The 21381-nt window shown below is 37.3% G+C and overlaps 1 protein-coding gene across 2 annotated transcripts in view; it reads left to right on the forward strand.

Moving 5' to 3' along the window:
• Positions 1-20280, forward strand: part of LOC112149976 (endothelin-converting enzyme-like 1) — a 54948-nt gene extending 34668 nt beyond the window's left edge. The window contains exons 10-18 of one of the 2 annotated variants that reach the window (XM_024277996.2): positions 2386-2489; positions 3748-3806; positions 6138-6189; positions 10489-10556; positions 12737-12885; positions 16524-16589; positions 16787-16882; positions 18900-18976; positions 19081-20280. In XM_024277996.2, coding sequence (XP_024133764.1) covers positions 2386-2489; positions 3748-3806; positions 6138-6189; positions 10489-10556; positions 12737-12885; positions 16524-16589; positions 16787-16882; positions 18900-18976; positions 19081-19180 — 771 coding nt within the window. In that variant the 3' untranslated portion in view covers positions 19181-20280. The remainder of the gene's footprint in view (positions 1-2385; positions 2490-3747; positions 3807-6137; positions 6190-10488; positions 10557-12736; positions 12886-16523; positions 16590-16786; positions 16883-18899; positions 18977-19080) is intronic. The other variant, XM_024277997.2, reaches the window with a different exon arrangement.
• The last annotated feature ends 1101 nt before the right edge of the window (positions 20281-21381 follow it).

Genomic DNA, 21381 nt, shown 5'->3' on the forward strand with positions numbered 1-21381 from the left:
AGGACGGAAAAGAAAGTTTTCTTTTCTTGGTTAACTTTCCTCTATTCTCCACCAGAACCAGGAACAGACCCATCTGTTGGGAAAGTGTTGAAACTTTTTTCTACCAATAGGATAAATTCCTGACAAGGATAGATGAGGCTGCATTAACTCAAAGTGGGAGCAGTATGTACAAACTCATGGTTTCTCAGCAATCACATGTAACCCTGCACTCTAATGTACATTTTCTTTTTAAGATCATTCTATATTCATCCCATGAGGGCAAATTCAAAGTGAAATTTGAAGTATTGTGTTTTTGTAGTCTGAGCAAAGATCTCCAGATCAGGATTTCCGAACTCCCATCTTCAGGATTCACCATCTTGAAGGGTTTTGCTGCTCAGACATCAATTTTTTACTGACTGTTCTCTGTGCAGACATGAGTTATGAGCTGGACCTGGGGAGTTTAGACAGTGAAGAAACATCCACATGACATGAAAACCCCTTTATACGTAGACAGCCCCACTCTCCACTCACAAACCTCAGATCATCCGAGGAGAAACCCGAAGGTTTTTGAGGGAGACAAGACAATTAATCTATGGATCAAGATCTGGGATTATCCTGAGGTTGTTTTAAGGAGGAACATGCAAACATCTTCACCAGAAGGCATCTGGAAGCCTCCTGACAACGTTCTAACACTGCTAAAACTTTTTTTGATGCATAAAAGAAACTCTGCCTACAGTTTGTCGTTGAAAATTGATAAATTCTCAAATCTGCTCTTACAAGAGGATATAGGTTGTCTGCAGGCAAAAATGGACAAACCTGTATGTGACACGCAGGTGTGCCACACAGAATAGCCCATAAAGAGAAAATGTTCATGCACCTTTTTTTTCTACAGACATGCTGCAGGCAACAGGTCTTAGTGAAGACATTTAAAACACGCAGAAGTAAGTGGGAAGTAGGTGAGACACAAGTATGTCATACAGGGTTTTCATTTTGTCAAACCCTCTAAATCAGAATCAGAAGCAACTTTATTGCCGAGTACGATTCAACCCCTTCGGGGAATTTGTCTTGGTGAAGATGGTGCATACGTGAATAAATAAAAACACCATTAAGTAAAAACAGAAAAAGATATTACACCATATATACTTATATATATGTATGTATATACAACTTGCAACTGCAGTTAAATGCATGACATAAAAAAAAAAAAAAACAGAATGGCAATCAGGGTTGTTCAAATCCAGGCCTCTGAGGACTGACGTTGGACAGCCCTGCACTAAATCCTGTGCACTGCACCTGTTAGTGCTGTTCATGTGACAAGTGTGCACTCTTTGCCTACAGCTTGACTGTTAGAAATGAGGAAATTAGATCATCCAAATGTAGTTTGTGTGGACATCCTACAGGCACTTACGTATCACTTACACACCCTGTACATGCCAATAGGTACGGCCGTACACCGTATTACAGCATCATCCATATCTCATTGACATGTGTAACTTCCATTATCCTTACAAATACTTCACAAAGTCCTTACCACACACACAAGAATAGTGCGTTTCATTTTCATGACGTCCCTTGAGGTAGCTGTACGAGTCTCAAGAACTGCAACACTCCTTTGCTGACCTGAAGATGCAGCTGGTCCTCTCTATGACCCTAAACCCTGCAGCGCCCATATGGATCAATCCCCGTACAGGTGCATGTGACTAAGGTTTTAACTCTTTCTGCAGGATTAAAAAAAACACCCTTTAGGGGGATTTTTCTGAACCCCATGAGCTTCTGGGAGAGCATTGCTTTTTGATTCAGTCCAATTTTCATCGCTTTTATTCTGATATTTGATGGTTTAGCATTCGGAGGTGGTCTCTGTCATAAACTGGCACTTTATAATCAAACTATGATGGTCTAACCTCAATCCATACTTTGATTTACAGTCAGATTTCAATAGAACCTATTTAGTTTTAGATTCAGAAGGCCAGGGAACAATAACGAAAACTGGACTATGGGCTGCCAAACTAAAACTACCTAAAGAAAACAAATAAACAAAGCCTGCAAATCAAGACTACCAAGGTCCAACCCCAAACTAACATAACAAAACCCAGCAGTCTAAGATTGTGTAACCCTTCAGTTTTTGAGACATTTTGTAAACTAAAACCAACCTAAGACTTCAGACTTTAATATAAAATGTTTTAAAAATGCACATTTCCTCATAGAAAAGAACCAAGTTAGCGATTCCTCTCTTTTTATTTATATTCCAAATGTCATAACGTCATTGTTATTAAAAAGTTTAACTTAAAAGAATTTAAACCTGTAAGAGTTCAAGGATTTGTGACTTTTCCACTGATCCACACCTGAAATGTTAGGATTCAGTGAAGCTTTTCAGACCGAGACTCACGTCGTATCTGTTCTTTTCAGTTTGACGTGAACGAGAAGACCTACTTCAAGAACATCCTCAACAGTATCAAGTTCAACATCAAGCTGTCAGTAAAGAAGATCCATGAAGAAGTTGACAAGACTGCGTGAGTGTCATGTCCCCGACGTTCACTGCTGACTGATTGAGCTCCTGCAGTTGATGCTCACGCTGCTGTTGCAGCATCTCAGCTCGTCTCCTCCATATCTTTGACAATCCAAACACATCAGTTCATATTTTTAATATCCTTCGATAGATAACAAATTAAAATAAACGGTTGCCATGAATTTGCTTTGCTCATCTGTTGCAGCCAGGTAGTGGGGGAGCTGTGGGACATTTGGTTCTGTTTACCTTAACGCAGACCAGTATGTTTGGATCGAGCTGTTTTGTTATGACTACACATTACATCAGTATTCAATGGAGCTCTTAGCAGTTCAATGCCTTAAAGACGGAATCACATTCTGACTCTGTGCTTTAAAAAAAAACTCTTCAATCAAAACACTGAAAAACAAACAAGAATTCTTTAAAAAATAATTAAAAATGAATGAGAGGCATCTCATAAAAAAAGAATCACCGTCCTCCCCTTTTCCCCCCTTCTTAGCAGCATTGAACAGTCTTACTGCACGAGTCCAAAGGACCATTCGATGGTGCCCGACACCGGGTATGGTCAGACTTTGATAGAACTCCAGAGACACGTGGTGACTGGTGTTTTCCTGGATGTTCTTGAGCTTGGACAACGTACACCGCTCCACGACCACCTCCACAGTTGAGATTTCTGTTGAGGAGAACCTGCTCTTCTTAGCAGGGCATTCAATCTCTTTGTGTCCTTTTAACATCTTAAATAGGAAATTTAAATAAATTTGATTATCTATGTTTTTTTTTGTTGTTGTTGTCTTTTTTCTTTGTTTTTTAATCACTGAAATGGCTTGAAATCAATGAATCGATCAAATATCCTCATATAAGAACAAAAAGCATTTAAAAACAAAAATATAAATGTAAAGCTTTATCCGTACAACATCAGACACAGCTACAGTTAAAGATCCCACACTGCCACCTACTGTTTGGCTGTGTTATTGCAGGAAGAGTCCAACACGGAGCTAATAATCTTGAATTTAGTTGTTTGGGGATTTGGAGCCAATAAACTAGCCTTGGACATCACTTCATAATAATTCGTCTAAAAATCCGTATTTTGTGAGGACCTTCAGCTTGGTGGGCAGACTTAACATTTCTAAACCGGACATTTAGAGGAATAAAGATTTAGATGTTTGCATTTTGCTCACAATCCAAGCAGATTGATTGGGGATTTGAGAGTGTGGGTTAAGAAACGTGTCTTTAAAATCATGGTTGTCTAATTCTGTTCTCCTCAGATGGCTTCTCCCCCCACAGGCGCTTAATGCCTACTACCTGCCTAACAAGAACCAAATGGGTGAGTACTCGACTCTTGGTTGTACATGCTGATGCTCGTGTCAGCCTCTGCAAACACACACACAAACACAATCCTTCCTCCGCATCCATCATGTGGACGAAAGTGTTAGTAACACACAATTACGCCGCCGTGCTGTCTGTCTTCAGCCAGAAACACGATGTCTGCTGGGAAAAAGAACAACATTCACCTCCTCATGTCATATTCTCGACAATGGCTCGCTACTTTCCACTTCGATCTCCACTTCTCCTGCCTAATTCCCCCCTGGAGGAAAAACAAGCAGCAACAGCTTCCTGAGCGTTGAACAAATCTAGTTTGCCCACCTCTCTAAAAATCAGCCCGTCGACTGCGCCTGTCTACCTGCTGGATTAAAGTCATGGCAGAAAATCAATGGTTAGGAGTTGATGCAGGAGGACAAAGGTTAAACAAACACACTCATCCAAACTCTCTGGGTCATTTTTTTGCAGAGGACTCTACTTCACTCATACTTACTCTTATGTGCTGTATAAGTTTTCACAACAACCTGTTACCTGCAGCAAGCCAAAAATAAAAAAATGGGAATCAACATTTTTATCTTACAGGTCACTGAATTGTCTATGATCTAAACCCAATGCCCCATACAGGTTTTCCCATTCTCACCCACAGACAGCCCGTATCCTCCTGTAAGGCCAATTGGGACGACAGCTAGTCCTAGTTTATGACTTGTTCATGACTAACTACAGTTAGTCTTAAACAAGTCTCAGTGTGTCCAAATTCCAATAGCCTCACAAATACTTCATGATATATTTATCACACACACACAACGGTCTGTGCCATTTTCATGACGTCCCTTCAGGTGGCCTATGAGCCTCACATGCAACCACTTCTCTCTATGACCCTCCATGGACCTGGACTACCCAAAATTCTGCAGCACCTGTAGAGGTCTACCCCCGTATTGGTGCATGTGACTACACAGCTCCGTCTGCTCCCACCTCTGCATCATCAGCGTCTATTTTCCTGCTTTGATTGAATACTTTTGAAGGGCTCCTCCTGATGAATTCAGCTGAATCCGACTCCTCACTCTGCTCTTTTCCACCTGCTGCCCCCGTCAGCAGGGAGGTTCTCAATAACTGATGGTTTACTGGTTCAGTTGAAACCAACTTTCTGGAGATCGCCTCCTCGGGTGGTTAAGAGACGACCATCCTGTCAGTGATTGACCGTTTTCATGTCCATCTCATGTCAAAACACCAGATAATCCCAACATTGTGTGACTGTAGAAACAATAATAAAAACATTTTATGTATTAGTCCTTTTGTAACATTGGAGACTTTGTGTGAGTGGATGAATGAAAACAAACAAGTTTTTAGTAAAATATTTGTTTGTTGAGGAAATTCAACAGTTCATGAACTTCTATTATAATTGTATGTAATTTTTTATTAAGCAGCATATACAACTTTGTTCCACAACTCTCAATTTTAGTCTTGGATTGTGTAACTGAGCTGCAGCCTCTCCATTTTTGATCATTAAATCAGCGAACCCTCTGAGATCACAGCCAGTTTTTTCTTCATCGCTCATTAGATACAGCATAATCCACTCCAATTTACTCTGTAGTTTTAACATTTTTCTTTATTCATGTCATTGATTTTTTATTCACTTAAGAAGAAAGTTTAATTTGGACATAAAAAAAACTCAATGTTTGACCAAAAGATATTTAAATTACTTATTTATGGATGAATATTTAGGCTACAACTATTCTTCGTATGATCCCTAACTTTAAGGGTTATTGGCAGATAGAAAATACAAAGTTTATAGTTCTTTTTTAAACAAACACATCCAGTTTATGAATAAATATGAAAATTTCTTATCATTTTGTGTACGTGGCATAAACTTAAAGTCCTTTTCCCTGTTACTCTGAGACTTTAAGACCTTTAAGAGGTCCAGATTTAGAAATAACTTCAAGGTAACATGTAGCAGGAAATTATCTTTTGTGCAAATTACTTTATGTTGCTATGAGCCCACATGAGTCAAAGTGTTGGCTCCACGCTTTAATAACTAATTTAATGGACAGAAAATTCCTTTAAATGTTTGGAAGTTTCCATAAAATTTCCTTTTTTACTGACATAAAAAGAAAACTGTCCAGATTCACAAAGTACATTTTTAAAATAGTCTTCACAAACAGACAAACAGAGTTTTTAATTTGAAAGACCTTACAAAATAAAGTACAAAAATTCAGTTTTACTGAAGAGGGTTTATTTCAGAAAAGAGAACAGTGATGTTAATATTCTAGTAGCCTGAAAATATCTCTTCGTCCAACCCTTTTAATGCAAATGTTTCATTCTTTGATGTGTTTTCCAGTCTTTCCTGCCGGCATTCTTCAGCCGACTCTTTACAACCCTGAGTTTCCACAGTAAGTATCGCCTGCATCCCCTCAGATCACTGCGGCGAGCCAACGGCTTCTCTGTGGCCTCAACCAAGGTCGTTACGGCAGCTCGAGCCTGGAAAGCCTCTGCTTCTGCTAGGTCCCAACGTACCTGATTAGACCAATTTAACTACCCACCAAGAGCTCAATTATGGAACAAGGCCCTGCTAATGGAAAAGATGTCATTGAGAGGTCGCCTCCCTGAATCTGAGCCCAGCATGTTGATGGGAATGTCACCAGTAGAGTGTCTGTACCTGACTCTGCCTGTTCCTGTCAGCTCCACTGATAGGAGTTATGTTCAAAGCTGCAAATAACTCTTTTATAGGTTTATTATTTATGTTTCAAACATAGAAAACATTAGTCAAAGAAACTGTTTTTTTAATCTACGATATTTTAAAATTTTCTTTTGCATTGTTGTTAGAATTGTTTCTTTACCAGGTGAGTTCAACATCCTCAACCTATTTTTTTATTTTATTTTTTAATGGTTTATTTCAAGCAATCAAAGCAAGAATACACTATTTCAGACTTTATCATAGCAAATGCAGATAAATTATCAGAATTTTAAAAAATCAAGTATAAATCACAAAAAATATATATAAACAGATTTTTTTTCATTAGAAAAGTCATTCATAAAAAATCAAATATCAAACATTAAAAAAGAAATATAGATGTTTTCATGCTTTGGCAAAACACACAAGACGACAATCAGGTTGTTCTAAATTAATGCCGTTCATTTATAATTAATGTTTTTGTTGAATTTTTAAACTTTTTGTGACTTTCTAATTTAAACTTTTTATAATTGGTTGATAATTTAGAGATTGTAGCTAAAACTGTAAACAGGTCAAGTAGTCCATAAAGTTTAGAGAAGAATCAGGAAAGTGTTTTTTTTTTTTTATGAGTGCTTCTCAGATTTGTACGACCAGAAAAAGGCAATATTATTATATATAATTTTACAAGATTTAAAGTGATAAATTTACCACTTGAAAACGTGTAAATTTACGAGAAAAAAAAGTTTCATATTTAGCCTACGACTTTTTAAATCATAAATATACGACTTAATTTTTGTGTCCAGATATCAGCTTGGATCAGGAAAATTTATATGATCTATTTGTCTGCAAGTGGATGCTTAAGAATAGAGCAAAGCGGGGAGCTTGTGGCCCCTCCTACCAAATGAGTTTTCTACGTCACAAATACAATCTTTTTCAAACAACATTTTTTTCGTCTGCTCCTGATTCACAACAATTTCGATGAAGAAACACTCAGAAATTCAGTTTTAATTTTCTTTTTATGTGTGCTCCGTCAATGGAAAAAAAAACACAATTTAAATTGGAGTGGATCTTCAAATCAATCCATTCTGATCAACATTATGTTCTTCTTTTTTTTCCTGACATTCCTGAGTATTTCTTCCAAGCATGTTTGACTAAAACATAAGTGTGTATCTTTGTGTACTAAAAAAAATATATATATATATTATTTAGTATAAACACAAGATTTCCAAAAAAAGAATCTTACCTGCACATTTTAAAATAGATTAAATGTCCAGTGGGGGGTTTGAAATTCTCCTCTGCATCTATTGGTCTTAAAGTGATGAAAAAGCTGCGACAGCTTCATTTTATTGAAAGCTCTCACTTTTCTGAAGTAGTATTAAACTGGATGAGTGAGACGCATTCATGCCCAAACATTTTCAAGTGTTTAATCTGAGCACCGAGGAGAGTAGACATGTGTAGTGACTCATAAACTCTTGTTTACCAACAGCCTGCAGTCAGCTGCAGGTGTTGTTCAGGTGACGCCACAGTTCACTAAACTACAACATCTGCATTTAAAGAAACTTCTGTGAACAAACACACAGCAAGAATGTCCGATAATTAGACCCTGCAGCCCCTACACTTCTATGTCTTCATTAAAGGATATCGCTGCTACGACTCGCATGCTAATCAATTTTAATTAATGACTGTAGAAAACTGAGTGTACACATAACTGCCCCCTACAAGTTATTACTGCAGCAGCCCTGGCTGCACACACACACACCTCCACTCATGTGGAGCATAATGAAGCTTCAAACAGCCTGTTAGCTGAAGAAGGAGTCGGCTCGGTGTGAAGCAGCTTATCGACGAGCTGTCAGAAAGTCATTTTCAGGCGTAGCCATGTGAATAGCCTCCAGTCTTCTCTCGCATCGCTCGCCGCATCTGCATGTGGGGCAAAAACAGCAATCCAGTGGAGAGTTTGGGTCAAGTGGAGGAGAGGCGACCTGCAGAACCACGAGGCTTCTCTCACATGGTTCAGATGTTTTATCAGGTGCTACATATCCACAATGCAGCAGTGAGGTCAGGAACCGGGTTTCTTTTAAGATTAGTTCATGTTTGTGTTCAGGCCAAACACAGAAAAAATCTAAGGTGTCATTTTTATTCAGCACCAATCAAACACATCCTGCTTCAGTAAGGATGAAATGATAAAGTCGATTATCACAAGAACGCATGTCAAACATGCAAGCAGACGTGTCGATGTTCTGAGGAACTCCACCGAACGCAACTTCAGTCTTGAAAATTATATGTTTGACTTTTCAGTCACTGCAGACACGAAAGCCTCAAAGAAACATTTAATTATCTTCTCAGTTACCAGTTTTCAAACCTGCTTTTGACTTTGATACAAGATGTTCTGAAACACTAAATTATCCATGTTTAAATGCTCCTACAGAATCCAAATAGCATAAAAACATTGTTGACATCATGAAGCTGTTCCCTTGGTCAATGGGAAACATGTGAGAAGAAAACATGAACCTAAATAGACTAAAAACTGATCTCCTTAAAATTAATAAATTAAGTGACTGAATCCTGCACAAGTTTGAATTAAAAATGTTTTATATTTTCCAGTATTATTTTTAACTGAATAAATTTCCTTGATATAAATTGATGTGTATATTGTGATGTGCTTTTATCTGACGTATTTCTCAACTTCACAGGTCATTATTGTAAAATAAAAATGTGCTCTTAATAGCTCACCTAGTTAAACAAAGGTTAAATTAAAAAAATAAAAAAATAAAACTGAAGCATCTCTGAAGGATTTTGATAAACTTCTGTCAAATCTAAGTGAAATAAAACCTGAAATCCAAAGAACCACACTGATAAACACAAACCCTCACAGAAACACGTTGACCTCCTAAACTGGGGTCTGCATCCTGAGGCTCCAGAGACACTTGTGGCTCTTTGGCTTAGAAGAAACCGCTTTGAATAAACTCTTGGTAGTTCGTTTTGGCTATTTTTCTTAAGTTAATAATGTTATCAACTGTAGGTTTAGATTTTTAATGGTGTAATCTATTATAATAAGACGAAAGCATCATTTTTTGTCACATAATCTAATTTTATTTAAAACAGGCTGAATTTTATTTTGAAATTAACTTCTATGTGCTTCTGTCAAAAGTAATTTAAGATCAAATTGCTATATAATTTTAAAAATAGCACTTTTATAAATATTTAAAAGTGAGATGTTATTTTGAAAAGTGGTTTAATGACCACAAACATAAATAAAGTGTATTTTTATGAACAGAATTTGAAATTTGTGTTTCTCGTTTGGTTTTGGTCAGTATGACAGTAGACCAAATGACTCTTTTAGGGTTGAATGTTGCAGACCCCTGTCCTAAATACTTACTTATGGTCCAAGACAATGCGGGAAACTACTGAAAGTCCCACTCTGATTATCTTTTCATCTACTTTGAAAGTATTCCCAGTGGTTTTAATGACGATTATGCTGTTTCTAGCCCAAATCTCAAAAACGATGTCGTTTTCTAGGACATAGTTTCTGCAGAGCAGCAGTAGTTGATTAGAAATTCATCTATGAGTTGTGGGTGGTACCGTTGACGCAGAGCAACCCCACCCCCCTTCCCCTCTCTGTTGTTGAGAGAGCTTGTGATCCTTCTAGTGTAATTTCTAGATGAGCTCTTTTTCAAACTACATTTTTTTGTCTGCTCCCTATTTTAAATAAAAATAATACCCAAAAATACTATTTTAAGCTTTATTTTCTTTATATATGTCCACCATCATCAGAGAAATGCCACAAAAACACAATTTCCATCAGAGTGGGTCTGTAAAAACATCAGGCTCTTTTCAAGCAGTTTAGACATCTTTGTTTTTCATTTGTTTGGATTAACGAGAACAAAGTGGTGGGAGATTGATTTGTTTTATTCAATTTTAGAGCTTCTCTGTGATTCTTAGAGTGACGTTAGTTAATAAAGTGTCTCTCTATCTCTTGGAGAGTTTCTGTTGACTCATGATGTCATGTTCTCCGTGACAGATCTCTGAACTATGGAGGAATAGGAGCCATCATCGGTCATGAACTGACACATGGATATGATGACTGGGGTGAGGAGAACAACCTCTTTCCCTTTAATCCATCTCCAGAATCTTCGCTACTATATAAAGTTGTATTTCTACAACTTTAGGTTCATTCGATCATTCATTCAGTGTTTATTTATTGTCACAAATTAAATTTGTTTTCCAGTAAAAACAGTTTTCCTTTCAAACATTTACTTTATAAAGGATCACACATTTTCTCCATCCATCCTCTAAACTCAGAAAGTTTTTTTTTGTGCAAACAAACTTTGTTAGTTCATTAAAATGTTACTTTTTTAGAGTCAGAGATGCAAGCCAGTGTAGTTTCAGCTCTAATTAAAGAAGCTTTAAGGAAAAATTAGTAAATGGGATGCTTGAGAACACTTTGAAGTTCAGGTCAAAAGGTTCAATTATGAATGATGATCCCTGAAATGACTTAAGATTGAATTTATAGACACATTAGGGGAATAATCCAGTTAAAGAGGAAGTGATGTCAGATTTTTGCCAACTCATGGAAAATGGCACAGATATGGTAAATGTAGATAGATGAGTACATTTCCTCAACAGGAACAATACAACTTTACGATTTAAATTAGAGCTTGTTGCACTATTTTTAAGGTTTTTCTCAGATTTTAAATAATTTAGGCTGTTTAAACCCCATTTCCTCTCCAACCACTTGTGCACAAAAAGTAAGACATGTAAACACTGAAGCCTCAAAGGTATCAAACATGCATGCTAACGCCTAATTAACAGTAATGTCTGCTTTGCAGGATTCTCCTTGATTTCATGATCCACTGCACAAAACATGACAACCAAATGTAATTTTTACTAAAAGTAAGGGAAAAATCAGAAGTGTCTTTTAATATGTAAACTCCAACATTTCCCTAAAAAAATACTATTTTGTAGAAAATTAAAGCAAGATTTTTGCCTCAGGCACCACACACCGTTAGAATTCCCCCTAACAGCATTTTTTTAAATTGTAAACAAATCACAATGTAGCTAATTTATGTTTTTTTTCTCTACGTTTCTAGTTTTCGTTGTTTCTAACATGTAGATTTAAAATTATTCTGACAAAGCTGCGAGCAATCATTTTGGAGAGCACTTCTAGTTTTAAAATGGACACCTGAGTGGAGGTACAGCTGACTCTGTTTGTCGCATCCGTCACTTCATTGGTTAAGGACATTTTAACATGTTTATTACAAAACAAAGAGACTGAAGTAAAGAGAAGCAACAAGTAGTGTTGTGGATTCACAGGAGGAGTGAGTCAAGGAGATTTGACCTCCAGGAGTAACTCCAAAAGTAAATCTGAGCTTTAAGGAGGAGCCACAACGTCTTTCTTCACTCGTAAAAAAATAAAACATTTAATTGTATTTATCGTATTGGTACCATTAAGATTAATATGAATTAACTCTTGTTTTGCTAATAAATAAAATAGTTTTTTTTTCAAATTATGAAATAACTTTTGACAGCTGTTCACATTACTTCCTTTCAAAATAAAAGGCACCCTGCATTACACAGGATCATCTAAATGCAGCAAATATAGCAGCATGTTAAGTGATGTCTGCAGTCATTTTTAAAAAATAAACCCTGTATTTATTTACCATTTGTGGTGCATTTCAGACAGAAGTTTGTAAATCTAACAAACTAGAATTAAATCAGAGCTAATTAAGTGATTCTTGATGTATAATGTTTCGAATTTTTTCAAAAATAGAAAATCCACCTTAATTGGTACGCCTTAATGATGGTTTTTCTTACTGACCTCCAATTGATTTTCTGTTGTACACGGCAATAATCTGTTAAAATTTTTTAGTTTGACTTATAATCCGTATTTCCTTCAACTATTTATAATGAGTTCAGAAAGTTTTAATTCACTACTTACTTACTTTTTACTCTAATAGCACTTTTCTAATTACAAACTTTTTCTGTTATGAAGCTATGAGTGCAACAACCCCCAGACATGGTCAAATTTTACAAGCTTTACAAGTTTAGTTGCACATTGCAACAAGCTTCATTGAAAACAGCTCGTTTTCACGCCGTCTTCATTAAGCATTTAGCAGCATCACATGATGGTATTTTTAGTGTCCATTGAAGATCTGTGTTCGAGTGCCGTCTCCATCATCTCATCAATAATGTCATGCTGGGCAGTTCTTTGGGTTGTTCTTCATTCTAACTCTCACCCTTCCACCCTGCCTTTTGCCCCCTCATCTTAGTGATGCAATGGTTCATGTTCTTAGGGGGTCAATATGATCGCCACGGAAACCTCAAGCAGTGGTGGACCGAGGAGTCGTACAGAAAGTTCCAGAAGAAAGCCGAATGTATCATGGAGCTCTATGATAACTTCACAGTGTATAACCAGAAGGTGGGCTTAGACACACACAAATGTGCACAGACACACACCCTTCACAGTTTACTGTTTCATAGACTTTTTCTTCTTTTTCAGTGGATTCACAGCATATTACTGGTTTCTGTGTCCTGATTGGCTGTTGACATTATCAATCAATCTCCACTGTGCCATGCTTCCTGTACAGAATGCGTGCATCTTACCAGTGTTATACAAATCTTCAATCAAATCTTTGTTTTCGTTCTGTAAAACTGAACATATTTTTCTATATAAGTTTAAAATTTGAGAGTTTAAACAATAAAAATGTGAAAAAGTTCATGTCTGTCTGAGGAAGGTGGATAAAGTGTGTACTGAGGAGTTTTACAACCTTCAAACATCTGTAATCCTACTTAACGGATTTCACCTTTCACAGGTTACCTTTAGATCATAATCCCTGCGATGAGCGAGGGAACGCTACTTAAATGAGATCTCTCACTTTTTCAAATTAAAGTTAGTTTCCACACCTGCGGGTGTGAAATGTGCTCTGCGCATTTGACTCTACCGGTGGGGGGGCTGCAGCTCCACTCAGAAACCATTTAAAGCCCCTAAGCTTCAAATTTAAAGCCTTTAACATGACCCAACTGTGAATTTGAACTCAAAATCTGTCAGTCCCAGGGTGGACACTCTACCACCATACCACTGAGCTGAACATCATAAAGATGAGGAAGTTCATGCAGTAAAAGCGTGAGTTCAGTGTGATGGAGTCTGCTCATTACTTTTTGCCTGACTAGTTTAACTCTTGGGTTCAGAATCTATGTTCTGAATCTAACTGTAACATTTCTGTCCGTTATTGTAGATTAAAGCTCTTTTCTCCTGTGTGGTTCATTAGCAGTCGGCTTGAATAGCTGCAACCATTGACTGTATGTGAGAACTGGATTGAGTTAGTGTGATGTCACCCATAGAAAATGGTTTATTCCAGCTCCAACCAAAATAAGTCAATTTAGTCGTGATATGGAATCAGAAGTCGTCAGTAAGCAGTGATTGGTGTAGGTTGATCTAAACATTTCTATGGCAACCGCTCTCACCAGTCAGAAGTGAGCTTGGTGGAAGTCCACACCCCTACCACTTGAAAATGCACTACACAAAATCTGTCAAACGGTTGAAATGGTGGATGTGGGGGCCAGCAGGCTCCACCTACTTTTTTTGAGACATCTGGCTGTAATTTTTTTGCTGACAAACAGAATGACTGAGTAATAACTGTTTATTTCACTATAGAAGTCTACGGGATTTTGGCTTTTTGGAGCCATCTGGAATGCCAGAAGGGAGGGGTCACTCAGTCCAGTTCTGATATACAGTCAGTGGGCTGAGCCCAAACAAAGGAAATGTGTGGCGTATGGTTTCAAAGCATTGATTATTAAGTACAGGTGCAGATTAATACGGTGGCCCTGAAGTCCAAATCACATCAACAAATCACTCAACGCAAAAACACATTAAAGATAACAACTACAAAAAAAGCAAAGCCAAAAGTAAAAAAGTTCACTTTCTCAACAGAAAGTGTTTTGGCCTGGCATTATCATCTGACAGAAGCTATTTCTTTAATTTTCTGGCCACGCCCACTTCAAAAGTTAGGTGATTGATCGATCAACTCTTTACCAGTTCAGGTAAAACATCCTTTCTGCTTTTCCTCTTCATCAAAATTCAAATGATCCAATCAGGGAGGTCTCTTATTTTGTTTCAGTTTTATAACATTTCACTTTGATTTCTGGAAATTACTTTTGTTTTCTGGAATCTTTTTGTTAAGTATTTTATGTTCTATATCTGAATTTTGATTTTGTTTTCTAAAGAGTAGTTTGTTTTTTTTTTTGTTTCACTTTTTCAATTATTATTGGTGAATGATTAGTTGATGTAATTTGTCCTTCAGGCCCACCGTAGATAAGTGTTGTTAGGACAGAAGCAAATGCCAACATTTGCTGAGAATTCCACATCAGGCGGCTGTTCATACTTGAGGATTCTCAAGCTAAACGCCATCTGGATTCATGAATTCCTCCACTTTCTCTCTTCTTTTTTAGTTTTGTCCTATTGAAGCCACTGATCTGAATTATTCCATTAGAATTGATCCTGTTCAAAGTCAGAAGAATTCTATGTATGTTCAGATGTTTTTGTGACAAATCATTTGGGAATTTGAGGTTCTCTTGGTTTCAAACCCAGCAGATCAACAAAAACGAGATTCACTCCGTCATGCAGTGGAGTAAATCTGAAATAAATTACCTTTGAAAGTCAGACAGTGTTTAATCCTCTCACTGTGTTTCTCCATAAATATATATTTTCGTTGAATTTTTCATATTTTGAATTCAAATATTGCTGAGTGCTGCTTGAGAAATGAAAAAAAGAATCTCTGGAGAGCTTCTGCTGCAGTGAGGTGACAACAGTGGAGTGTCTGAACCCCAGATCAGACAAACCTGTCTGACCCAAACTCCAGGCTTTGAGGGAGGCTGTCTGAACCCATCTGTGCTCCGAGGGTGATGCTTTGGAAAACATTAGCTTAGCAGACTCATGGCCATTTCCATGGAGCTGGATCTCAGATAAAGCTGGGAGGATTATCCTGACGGTGACGGCGCCAGAGGGTAGAGGGGGAACGGCTTCAGCGATTCATTCCACATGGTTCTGACTTCCCATCTACAACGTTATGGTATCTTCAGGGGCGTAATCCTGAAAACACGACTGAGTTTTAAAGACCAGAGCATCTGCAACTGTTGCACAAACTTCAGCGAAGCAGAAGAACATTTCTGTTCAGAGTCCCAGCAGGTTAAAGAGATCTCCTCCATGTTGTTAGAGACGGAGCAGCTGGAAGGTCCTCAAAGCCTGGAGTTAAAACCCTCACAAAATCAATCATTTAACTCAATAATATCTTTAAAAAAACAAAAAGTGGTTGACATTTGCACTGATTATTTTAAGCACAGACTAGCTGAAAAGTTGGAGCAGCCATTACAGTGCAAAAGAAATGTTGCAAGACATAATATAAAATATAAAATATCTAAAATATGTACAAAGTTGTACAAGTATTTAAATAGACAAAGAAGATTGGAGCAACCGTTTCAGTGCAAATATACATGTGCAGATATACATGTGCAAATATGCATAAACAATATATACAATATATACATATACACTGTATGATTCAATTTAAATAAAAAAGATGCTTAAAGCTCCAACATGTGGACAGCAAGAGTTCATGAAGGAACTGCAGGAAACAGCAGTTAAAGCACGAGTGTTGAACACTTATCATGTCTCGCACATCTAAGCGTGGGCGGGCCAGGGTGCATGCAGGGAAGAGCAGACTTTGCTACGCCCATTTCAGTAGCTGGATCATTAATCTGAGCTTTTTCTAGCATTGGGTTTTCTGATCCAACACGATTTGAATTAAGAAAAAATTAAAAAAAAAATGCAGTTTAAATCTACAGTTATTTATGTAGGTTCTCTATTATAAGAAAAATGCTACAAAAACATGTAAAAAACACAAAAGTTGATTATTTTTGGAGTGGAACAGAATATTTAAGAAAAACTTTTCATAAACTTCACATTTAATACTGAGCTGAATGCAACCAGGAAAGCTGGTTAACAGACTAAATCTAAGTGACCAACACATCTGTGAGTAAATATGTGTGTTTTCTGTGTAGGTTAATGGCCGTCAGACTCTAGGAGAGAACATCGCAGACATGGGAGGGCTGAAGCTGGCGTACTCCGTAAGTATACCATAATTCCTCTTGTATTTAGACTAAACGCAAAAAGCAGAACTTGAGTTTTTCTGGACACCAAACTCTCGCGAGTTTCATCCAGGGATCATATCAACAATCTGTCCTGAACTTAGGTGCTTAATCTATTTTCAGACATAAAGCCTTCTGTGATCAGGCTCTCTTTTGCTTCTCTTTCCTCCCGTCAGGCCTATCAGAAGTGGGTTCGGGAACACGGTCCAGAGAGACCGCTGCCCGGCCTCAAATACACTCACGAGCAGCTGCTCTTCATCGCTTTTGCACAGGTAGGAATCATTTCACTCTTTCATTACATTTTCTTATGATCTCCTTTTAGCGGCAGCGACTGATCATAGGGGGCAGGTGGGGGTAATAGGGAATCAGTATCAGTTGATGGATGAACATCCTGCTGGAGGTATTGAGCAAACCTGATGATGATGCAGTATTCACCTCAGAATTAAACCACCTCTGATCTCTATGACTCATCAATGAAACTCGCTGGTTTTATTTAAATCCTAACTTCATGTAATGGTGGCAAAATGTGAAGGTGCTTTGGAAGGAAGCATAAAGTGATTTTTTAAAAACTCTTAGCACAGGAAAGTGCTGTGAAAATCAGGAGCTCACTTCCACTCAACATTTCATGCACGTCGGAATAAAAGGCTTAAGGCTGTCTCCAACTTCCACAGAATTTAATACAGTCAATCCCCTGAAAGTTCACAGCAGGCCAGCAGACAAGTCACTTATTAATAATCTAACTTTTTTTTCTGACACCAGGGATTTTAAACGTATTGATCAGTGTCCCGTGTTTTATTAAAGTGCAGCCAATAAATTACCGAGCACACAGAGACACGTCAACGTGTTTTTGTTTAGACGTAGAATTCACATTTGAGCTGAAAGAGTTTGATGCAGATTCTGTTGCTTATTTGAGATCTAATTTCAGCTAAAATCGAAACAGGAGAACGTACAGTTTTTATTAAAGACACACAAAGAACCCTCTTGAGGATCAAGGTCGATTGCATCAGCTTTTGGAGTTTTTTTCTTCTTTATGATCATGTGTTTAATCTTAAGCATCTAAAGTTGAAGAAATCTTTAGAAGAAAGTGAAGGACAGATGAAAAACACGTACAGAGGCATGTCACTCACCTTCAGAGAAATGAAAGATTCAGAGTTGTCAGAGATTGCCAAAATCCTTTTGTAGGATTCTGTCATAACACTAATGCAACAGTTGAAAAGAGTGTGCATCTTCATGAACATATATTGTTGTCTTCCACAGCCTCTTGCATGTTTTCCACTGTATGTTTTGTTTTTTAACACCCCCCATTAAACCTTGTTACCTAAAACATTAAAAGGTGATGTATTTATACAGTATATGCATCAATAGCCATCAAGGGGTTAAACTGTAATTAAAGCTGTGAGCAGAGTTGTACAGCCCGCAGGTGCTAAACCCCCCTCACTGACTGACGTCCCATCCCCCTTCTGCCCCCACCGCCCTGGTCACAGCTGCACATGCCAAATTCACTAAAAAAATACTTTTTTCAAAATGGCCGCTTTTCTGCTGGTGTTATCTCCATAGCAACCATTTTATTTTTTGGTCGCCTGAGGATGACGAACAGGTCTATGTAACTTTTAAAAGGATCGGCAAAAGTAAATTTTTGAATGTTCTTGGCAACTGAGGTTTTTGCTAACTGCACCCACATTCCTAATGTATTCATATTGTCTGTTATATTGTTTGTTCCGCTTGAGCTAACTATCATGTATTACAGTTTCACAGTAATCCAGTAAAAAATGCACAAGCAGGAGAACGTCACTTTTGCTAGCTCACCACCATGCTAACGCCATTAAAAATCCACAAATTTTAAAACTAACGTTTTATTCCCAAGTAGCTTCCCAATGATGCTTGAGGAGTTAAGAGGCTAAATTAATTTGTATAAGGTACAGAAGAGGATTTTTTTTTTATTGTTGACTTAAGCTCGTAGTGTGGGAAATTCTGAGGAGAAAAGTTGTTTTTTTCCCATATTGTAGGAAAATATGAAAATCACCAAATTTCCCACTTTTCCATAACCTCCTGTGTCCATCCCATAACCACTTTAACACTTAACACACTTTCTGACAGGTTTGTTTTGGTTTTGTTAGTGGGTTTTTAAATATATTTTTTTGAGATTGGCGGAGGGGATTGACATTTAAAAGGTGTAGTATAAGAGAAGAATTGTGAGAAAAATCTGGTCGGAATCATTTTCCATGATGATGTCAGTGAATGGTGGTTTGTGGTCCTCTTCCTTCATGTGACTTGTGTCATTGTTTTCAGAACTGGTGCATGAAGAGACGATCTCAGTCCATCTACCTGCAGCTGCTGACTGACAAACACGCTCCAGAGCATTACAGGTACAAACATTTCTGCATGACGTGATTCATCTCCAAATCACGACGATCGGTTTAAGCTGCCGCCTGCGGTGAGGACGTGACTTTGAATTTCCTTTTTTCTGTAGGGTGATCGGCAGCGTTTCCCAGTTTGACGAGTTTTCCCGGGTTTTCCATTGTCCGAAAGGTTCTCCCATGAATCCTGCCAGCAAATGCTCCGTCTGGTGAATTTGGCAGCACTTGATGAATCTCAGTTTTTATTTTCACACCCAAATATTTCTCTTCACTTCTGGATCCTTCTCTGCAATGACCTCCAGAGCCTCTGGAGGCAACACTGAGTTGGTTCAGGCTCCACCAGTGACTGCTGTCATACTTTTAGTTTGGATAGTACCAGTTTGATGACAGAAAGCATGGATGATCATTCATATGGTATTTCATTATTTATATTTTTGTAAGTTTAGTTTTATGTTAAAATCTATTTTTATATTTGAAAGATATTCATAAACATGTGCAGGAATCTTAGTTGTTTAGCATTATTTCTAGCATTGAATAAAAATGAACTTTTCATGTCCAAAATTTGAACATTTTCATACTTCATGCCAGCTGTGCCCTTCTTTGGGTTTTTTTGGAGGGTTGGACTTGTGTGGCAGTGCTGCCCTCTTGTGGCTGCAGAAGGGAATGGTTCCTGTTCTGACTGTTGTGTTGTCTGCCTGCACCGGTCTCTCGTATCTTTGAATGTTTGTAAGGTTTTTAAGATTTGTCCGTTTTTGAAAAGCAACAAAGATGGATTTTTTGCAGCTGACGGCGGATCTTCAGGATCAATTCTTCAAAAACACTGAAGCGGGAGATCCTCCAAACTCTAGACTTTTGGAGAAGAAGAGTTGTAATTTTTCCCTGGAATCACAGAATGAACTGATTTTTCTCTTGAAAACAGAAGAATTCACATCTTTGAAGGAGCGAGAACTCAACAATTACGATGTTTGAGTTCACATCACGTGATCATTAACCTCCTCATTACAGAACATTCGAAGTGAATCTATTATTAAAGGAGAATCAGAGATTTTTATGGTATGGCAGGTAAAATACTTTACTTTTGAAGGAAGAAACTGCTGGAATGATGAGTATTTTTACATTTGGAGAGCTTTCTCAGATGTTGTTGAAGTGAGTGCATGTTTCCATCCATCAAATTCCGATTGATAACAATGGAGGATGTTCCACAAACGCATCAGTCTCATTGTTCAGCTGCTGTCTCCTCCTCCTCCCTGTTGGTCGCTGTTTGATGTTTGAATAAACGCAACGGTTTGATCTCCGTGCTGACATGTGTGTCACTGATGATCCATGATGTTCCTGCATCGCCTCAACCTGGCGGAGCGTCAAACTCTCTCTGCAAAGCCAGCTTCAACACAACCAGGAAAGAACTGGCTCAAAAACAAATGCTGTCCAGTGAGAGGCTAAACAGAACTGAACAGCCACGATCATAAATACATTTAAAGCCAAAAGTGTTTCTTTGAAGGTCTCACCAAAAAAATGGATGTGAGAATGAACCCTCAAATATTTTAATTTTAACCAAAAATTGTTCATGAAAGTCTAAATATCTTGAAGTGTGAATAGAGGTCGCTCAAAACATCAGGAATGGATATTATTTTATTCACAAATGTATCAATCTGTGTTTCTTTGAATTTAATGTCATGCATGAAAAGTTTCCTTCTTCTCATTTTGTTTTCAAGCTAATGCGACTGAAGAAATGTATAAATTGGTTGTGGGAAAACTGCTCTAATTTGTTACAACTGATTCATTAATTTGCTTTATTTCCCTTTATTTTTATTGCTAAAAATAAAGGGAAAAATCTATAGGAAAATGAAAAATATAATATAAATATATGAAATCCACTTAATATGTTAATTCATAAATGTATTTGATAATAAATAACAAAAGGATACCTTCTTGAAATTATAATTATTCTTAATCATAAACATGGAAATATCTGCACTTCTACACATACATGATGCATTGAATCCATTATATATTAAATATGTGAAATAGTTTTATTAAATACTTGAAAGGGGGTGGAAAGAAGCAAATATAATCGCTCCACTGTTGTGTTTTGCTTAACTTTTTTTTATTTTAAAGATTCTTCAAAAAACATGAGCATTTTAAACTAAAAAATGCTTACCAAGACACTCCTTAACATTTACAAACTGGAAAAAGGCTAAATTAAATAAAAACCTTTTGGCTAAAACAGCATTTTAGAAATACAAGATAAACTCAACAACATTCTCACTTTCATAACTTTTTTTTTCATTTTAATTATGTTTTTTTCAGTTTAATCTGTTTCTTTTTCCTAATATTTTAGATATTTTTTAAATTAAAGGTTGAATATTAAGTGATCTTATGTTTGTGTTTGTTTTTCTTTGTTCACCAAAACTTGG

The sequence above is a fragment of the Oryzias melastigma genome, linkage group LG13, assembly GCF_002922805.2.
Source record: "Oryzias melastigma strain HK-1 linkage group LG13, ASM292280v2, whole genome shotgun sequence".
Lineage (NCBI taxonomy): Eukaryota > Metazoa > Chordata > Actinopteri > Beloniformes > Adrianichthyidae > Oryzias > Oryzias melastigma.